Here is a 7,422-nt window from a genome sequence, read left to right on the forward strand (position 1 = left end):
GAATACAAGGAGAACTAGCCATTTGGATACAGAACTGGCTCGAAGGTAGAAGACAGAGGGTGATGGTGGAGGGTCAGACTGGAGGCCTGTGACCAGTGGAGTGCCACAAGGATCGGTGCTGGGTCCTCTGCTTTTTGTCATTTACATAAATGATTTGGATGCAAGCATAAGAGGTACAGTTAGTAAGTTTGCAGATGACACCAAAATTGGAGGTGTAGTGGACAGCAAAGAGGGTTACCTCAGATTACAACAGGATCTGGACCAGATGGGCCAATGGGCTGAGAAGTAGCAGATGGCGTTTAATTCAGATAATTGCAAGGTGCTGTATTTTGGGAAAGCAAATCTTAGCAGGACTCATACACTTAATGGTAAGGTCTGAGGGAGTGTTGCTGAACAAAGAGACCTTGGAGTACAGGTTCACAGCTCCTCGAAAATGGAATCGCAGGTAGATAGGGTAGCGAAGGCGGCGTTTGGTATGCTTTCCTTTATCAGTCAGAGTATTGAGTACAGACGTTGGGATGTCATGTTGCGGCTGTACAGGACATTGGTTAGGCCACTGTTGGAATATTGCGTGCAATTCTGGTCTCCTTCCTATCGGAAAGATGTTGTTAAACTTGAAAGGGTTCAGAAAAGATTTACAAGGGTGTTGCTAGGGTTGGAGGATCGGAGCTACAGGGAGAGGCTGAACAGGCTGGGTCTGTTTTCCCTGGAGCGCGGAGGCTGAGGGGTGACCTTATAGAGGTTTATAAAATTATGAGGGGCATTGATAGGATAAATAGGCAAAGTCGTTTCCCTGGAGTCGGGGAGTCCAGAACTAGAGGGCATGGGTTTAGGGTGAGAGGGGAAAGATATAAAAGAGACCTAAGGGGCAACTTTTTCCACACAGAAGGTGGTACGTGTATGAAATGAGCTGTTAGAGGATATGGTGGAGGCTGGTACAATTGCAACATTTAAGAGGCATTTGGATGGATATATGAATAGGAAGGGTTTGGAGGGTTATGGGCCAGGTGCTGGCAGGTGGGACTAGATTGGTTTGGGATGGCTGGTCAGCACGGACAGGTTGGACCGACGGGTCTGTTTCCATGCTGTACATCTCCTGGACTCTGACTACAAGCAGATCATAGTAAGCAAGGATGTACAGATTAAAAAGATTTAGAGAAAGGCATACAGGTTACTTGCACAGGGCATGCGCAACTGTGTCGTTGTCATATTATCAGTTCAGTCAAACAATCAGGAATCATCTTCGCCAACTGAAAGAAAATACTTTGCTCTTTGAGCTCTGCTTCAATCCCAAACAACTACTTGATTTAACAAACAAACACACAATGAATAAATGTACAGGCACAGACGGATTGGGTAGGAACTAACAGAGCCAGGAGTCATTTCTCCTGCATGAAAGAATTTACACAACAGTACCTGATCATCCATCTGTACCAGCTAGGTGGTCTCATTTCCTGGACTCCATTTGCATTACTTCCGACTTCCACTATACTTTGCAAACAACCTACCTACTAACACAATACATATTAAATGTACATGCTTGAGCATATATGGAGGCACTTACTGTAGTTAGAATGGATGGTTTCAGAGACGTCAAAGGCACTTTGATCATTTTCCCATTCGGGTTCATAGCCTCTAGCTCAATGACGTGCAGCTCATCCTTTGTTTCTGCACCCACACATACCTATTGTCAGAAAACAAAAATAAAAAGGTTATCGCCTTTTCACAAAAAAGTGAAAAAATATTTACAAAGGAGGCCTATAAACCAATTTCTTTCAACTTCATCACTGATGCTTAAAAAAGGAGAAAACTGACAGAACCACAGTATTGGAGACTTGTGGTTGTGTTGCTGAGGATTGGCAAGACAATTGTGCAAGTCACCATCTAGTGGCATCAGCTAGTTATGACAGTGAAAACAAACGATGCAAAAAGCCCTGATGTTTCACAGAGTCGATCACCACAATCTCATTGGAAAAGTTTCACTGCACCCAATAGATTGATTTCAAAGTGCTGCTCATTTGTGCCTTCACGAAGGGCAGCTAATATGCAAGATGCTACGAAGGCCAAATGCAATGAGCGACCCGATAAATCAGTTTCTAGTGGCGTTGGTCAAGGGGATATTACAGACAGGATACTGGGAAAACACAAAGTTCTTTCAAATGATGTCAAGGAATCATAACCTGAACAGACACCTGACAGTGCTGCACTGGACATGTCATCTTAATTATTTGGTCAACTTGTGAAGGCATCAGAAACTGAAAACAAAAAATGTTATTGCAAAAAGGGGGAAGATTTAGCAAGGTATTATTAACGCAAGTTGATGGCCCCCACATTAGTGGCATATGACACATGTAGTTAGTAACAACTACAATTACAAAAGGAGTAACAAATACATCCTGTTTGCATACAGTCTCAAATTCATATAGAATATCAACGAGCAGTTTAACCTTTTTAACGTTGTTAGCAAAATGACAATACAAAAGGATAGAGTAACAGTACTTTCTGGCCGTGCAGGATTTCCTTTCTTGGCTAGTGTTTAAGAGGTATTGACTAAAATGGCACCTTGACTTGACTAAACTTCCGGAATGTGGAAACACTTGCAATTCAGCATGGAAAGGGGAGTTGCAAAGGTCAGCTCTAGTAGTACAAAAATAACTGCTTGATTCCGGGAGACGAAAGCAATCCAAATCAATATTAAGCAATTACACCAGGGTAGGTCATGGCAAGAGGTGAGAATTCATTTGTCACTGGCTGTGCCAGCATTTATTGACCCTCCCTCGTTGCCCTCGAGGTGGTGGTGAGCGGCAGCCCGGCCCACAATGCCCTCAGGACGGGAATCCCATAAAATATTTAATGCTTCACTCTGAATGTTGACAGACATTTGTTAAGCGAATGACTATATTTAACCTAACCTCATGAGCACATCCTTAAGAGTCCATTCACTCAACTGCATTCGATATTCTTACACTCTTAATACCACCTCCAGAGTTGAACAATGATCCATCTCAGACTGCTTCAGTGGCCCCCAGCATTACAGATTCCAACCTTCAGCCATTTTGATCACTTCACATGTTAAGAAGAAATAAGTTGTATAAGACTCTGGTACGGCCGCATCTGGAATATTGTGTGCAGTTTTGGTCGCCATACTATAGGAAGGATGTGGAGGCATTGGAACGGGTGCAGAGGAGGTTTACCAGAATGTTGCCTGGTATGGAAGGAAGATCGTATGAGGAAAGACTGAGACACTTGGGGCTATTTTCACTAGAGAAAAGAAGGTTTAGAGGTGACTTGATTGAGGTGTACAAGATGATTAGGGGGTTAGATAGGGTCGACAGTATGAACCTTTTCCCGCGCTGCGCTGTAATCTTCTATGTTCTATGTTCTAACTGGAGGCATTTGATATTGCAAAAGCAACAGACCCTTATAACAAATCACCAATAATGCTGAAGAACTGTACACCTTTCAGCACCCCTGGCGAAGCAGTTCCAGTAGAGCTACATCTACTCAACAATGTGGAAAATTGCCCTGGTACATCCTGTATACAAAAAGCAGAACAAGTCAAACCTGGCCAATAACTAGGAGAAAGTGAGGACTGCAGATGCTGGAGATCAGAACTGAAAGTGTGTTGCTGGTAAAGCGCAGCAGGTCAGGCAGCATCCAAGGAGCAGGAGAATTGACATTTCGGGCAGGAGCCCTTCTTCAGGAATTCTTCAGGGCTCATGCCTGAAACATTGATTCTCCTGCTCCTTGGATACTGCCTGACCTGCTGCGCTTTTCCAGCAACACATTTTCAGCTCTGGCCAATAACTAGCCCATTAGTCTACTCTCAAACAAGAGTAATGGAAAGTGACATCAACATAGCACTTGCTCAGCAATAACCATCCCCTTAAAGCTCAGTTTGGGTTCAGTCAGGATCTCTCAGCTCCTGACCTCATTAGAGCCTTGGCTCAAACATGGACAAAATAGTTGAGATCCAGAGGAGAGGCGAATGCGACTGCTCTCAGTTTCAAGATCATATTTACTAGAGTATAACATCAAGAAGCCCTAGGAAGACCAAGATCAATGAGAATCAGGATGAAAATGTTATGCAGGCTGAAGTGATACCTGGTACACAAGATAACGTTGTGGAGATCAGCTCCAGCAGAAACCCCTCAGGGTACTGTCCTAGGTGCAACCATCTTCAGCTACTTCATCAATGACCTTCTCTCCATCATAAGGTCTGAAGTGGGGATGTCTGTGCTTGGCCCTCTGGTTTAGAGGGATGTGGGCTGGTAAATGGGACTAGATTAATTTAGGATAGGTTGTCAGCATGGACAAGTTGGATCAAAGGGTGTGTTTCCATACTGTACAACTCTATGACTATCAATGTCTGAGGAATTACCAGCAACTGGAAGTGGAATTGGATCAGCTATTTAAAAACTGCAGCTACAAGAGAAAGTCAGAAGCTAGGAACTCAAAGTGACATAACTCCTATCACTCCAAAGCATGCCCACCATTTAGAAGATGCAAGTTAGAAGCTGATGGAATACTCCTACCTTCCTGGATGAGTATAGCTCTGACAACAGCAGCACCACCTGCAAGTTCCCCCTCCAAATCACTCACCCCCAAGTTGGAAATATATCATAGCTCCTGCATTGTTACTGGGTCACACTGCTGCAAATCCCTAACAGCATCATGGGCGCAACAACAACTTTGAGAGCAAACAGGAATCACTAATTAATGTAAGTCCAGTGTAACCCAGTTTCCATGAATACATAGAACATAGAAGAATACAGCGCAGTACAGGCCCTTTGGCCCTCGACGTTGCGACAATCCAAGCCCACCTAACCTACACTAGCCCACTATCCTCCATATGCCTATCCAATGCCCATTTAAATGCCCATAAAGAGGGAGAGTCCACCACTGCTACTGGCCCACTATCCTCCATATGCCTATCCAATGCCCGTTTAAATGCCCATAAAGAGGGAGAGTCCACCACTGCTCCTGGCAGGGCATTCCATGAACTTACGACTCGCTGAGTAAAGAATCTACCCCTAACATCTGTCCTATACCTACCACCCCTTAATTTAAAGCTATGCCCCCTCGTAATAGCTGACTCCATACGTGGAAAAAGGTTCTCATGGTCAACCCTATCTAAACCCCTAATCATCTTGCACAACTCTATCAAGTCACCCCTAATTAAAAAACTTAGCTCAGATCAACCTTGTTCTTTTTATTTTATTATCGGTTTCTTTGGCTTATTTTCCTATCCCTCCCACTTACAAAGGAAGTGCATCATTTTGCTATGTTAAGAGATAATTAAGATGAAAATAGTTATGAAAACAAAAAGTTGTTGAAATATGGGAGAAGGCCATTCATCCCCTCAAGCCTATTCTGCTATCTAGATCAAGACTAAATCATCTACCTCAACGCAACTTTCCCACACTATCCTCAAATATACAGTAGTGTGCGCAATTCTTAAATGCACATTATTGGAGGAAGTGATCGCACTGGAGAGACTGCTTGGCAGAAGAGTTTCAGTTATGATGAGAGATTGGACAGACTGGAGTTAGTTTCCCTAGAGCAGAGAGGATTGTCATTAAACTTTGGGGCCCGACACAGGACAGACACAAGGCAACTTTTCTTCTTGATACAATGACCAGGAAAGATAGATTTAAGGTAAGGAGCGGAAAGTTAAAGAGATACCAGAAGGTGGGAATCTGGAACTCACTGCTTGTAAGGGTGGGAGAGATAGAATCCCTCATAACATGCAATCAGCATTTAGATGCCCATTTGAGATGCCAAGGAATACGAGGCTATGCGTGAAGTGCTGGAAAACAGGATTAAAACAGTCAAGAGGTGGTCTTGACTGGCATTGACTCAATGGGCTGAAGGGCCTTTTCCTGTGCTGTACCTAGAGTCAGAGATGTACAGCATGGAAACAGACCCTTCGGTCCAACCAGTCCATGCCGACTAGATATCCCAACCTAATCTAGTCCCACCTGCCAGCGCCCGGCCCAAATCCCTCCAAACCCTTCCTATTCATATACCCATCCAAATGCCTCTTCAAATGTTGCAATTGTACCAGCCTCCACCACATCCTCTGGCAGCTCATTCCATACACGCACCACCCTGTGTGAAAATGTTGCCCCTGAGGTCTCTTTTATATCTTTCCACTCTCACCCTAAGCCTAAGCCTTCTAGTTCTGGACAACCTGACCCCAGGGAAAAGACTGTCTATTTATCCTATCTATGCTCCTCATGATTTTATAAACCTCTATGACGTCACCCCACAGCCTCCAACACTCCAGGGAAAACAGTCCTAGCCTATTTAACCTCTCCTCATAGCTCAAATCCTCCAACCCAGGCAACATTCTTGTGAATCTTTTCTGAACCCGTTCAAGTTTCACAACATCTTTCTGATAGGAAGGAGACCAGAATTGCACGCAATATTCCAACAGTGGCCTAACCAATGTCCTGCACAGCCACAACATGACCTCCCAACTCCTGTACTCAATACACTGACCTATAAAGGAAAGCATACCAAACGCCTTCTTCACTATCCTATCTACCTGCGACTCCACTTTCAAGGAGCTATGAACCTGCACTCCAAGGTCTCTTTGTTCAGCAACACTCCCTAGGACTTTACCATTCAGTGTATAAGCCCTGCTAAGATTTGCTTTTCAAAATGCAGCACCACGCATTTATCGGAATTAAATTCCATCTGCCACTTCTCAGCTCATTGGCCCATCTGATCAAGATCCCATTGTAATCTAAGGTAATCATCTTCGCTGTCCACTACACCTCCAATTTTATGTTATCTGCAAACTTACTAACTATACCTCTTATGCTCACATCCAAATTATTTATATAAATGATGGAAAGTAGTGGACCCAGCACTGATCCTTTAATTCTTTGAAAAGGTGACGAAGGAGGTTGATGAGGGGAAAGCGGTAGATGTGGTATATATGGATTTTAGTAAGGCGTTTGATAAGGTTCCCCATGGTAGGCTACTGCAGAAAATACGGAGATATGGCATCGAGGGTGAGTTGGAGGTTTGGATTAGGAATTGGCTGGATGGAAGAAGACAGAGGGTAGTAGTTGATGGCAAAGTTTCTTCATGGAGTGCCGTCACTAGCGGTGTTCCGCAAGGATCTGTTTTGGGACCATTGCTGTTTGTCATTTTTATAAATGACCTGGAAGAGGGGTTAGAAGGTTGGGTGAGCAAGTTTGCGGATGACACAAAAGTCGGAGGAGTTGTTGACAGTGAGGAAGCATGTGGCAGGTTACAGCAGGATATAGAGAAGCTGCAGAGCTGGGCAGAAAGGTGGCAAATGGAATACAATGTAGCTAAGTGTGAGGTGACTCACTTTGGGAAGAATAACAAAAAGATGGGGTACGGGGCTAATGGACGGATACTTGGTAGAGTGGATGAGCAGAGGGA

At 44.0% G+C, this 7,422-nt stretch overlaps 1 protein-coding gene across 2 annotated transcripts in view; it reads right to left on the reverse strand.

Annotated features, from left to right (window-relative positions):
• Positions 1-7,422, reverse strand: part of npm1b (nucleophosmin 1b) — a 126,866-nt gene that overhangs the window by 106,329 nt on the left and 13,115 nt on the right. For both annotated transcript variants that reach the window (XM_043693064.1, XM_043693141.1), the window contains one exon: positions 1,565-1,684. In XM_043693064.1, the coding sequence (XP_043548999.1) occupies positions 1,565-1,684 (120 nt within the window). The remainder of the gene's footprint in view (positions 1-1,564; positions 1,685-7,422) is intronic.

Source organism: Chiloscyllium plagiosum, chromosome 1 (assembly GCF_004010195.1).
Source record: "Chiloscyllium plagiosum isolate BGI_BamShark_2017 chromosome 1, ASM401019v2, whole genome shotgun sequence".
Taxonomy (NCBI): domain Eukaryota; kingdom Metazoa; phylum Chordata; class Chondrichthyes; order Orectolobiformes; family Hemiscylliidae; genus Chiloscyllium; species Chiloscyllium plagiosum.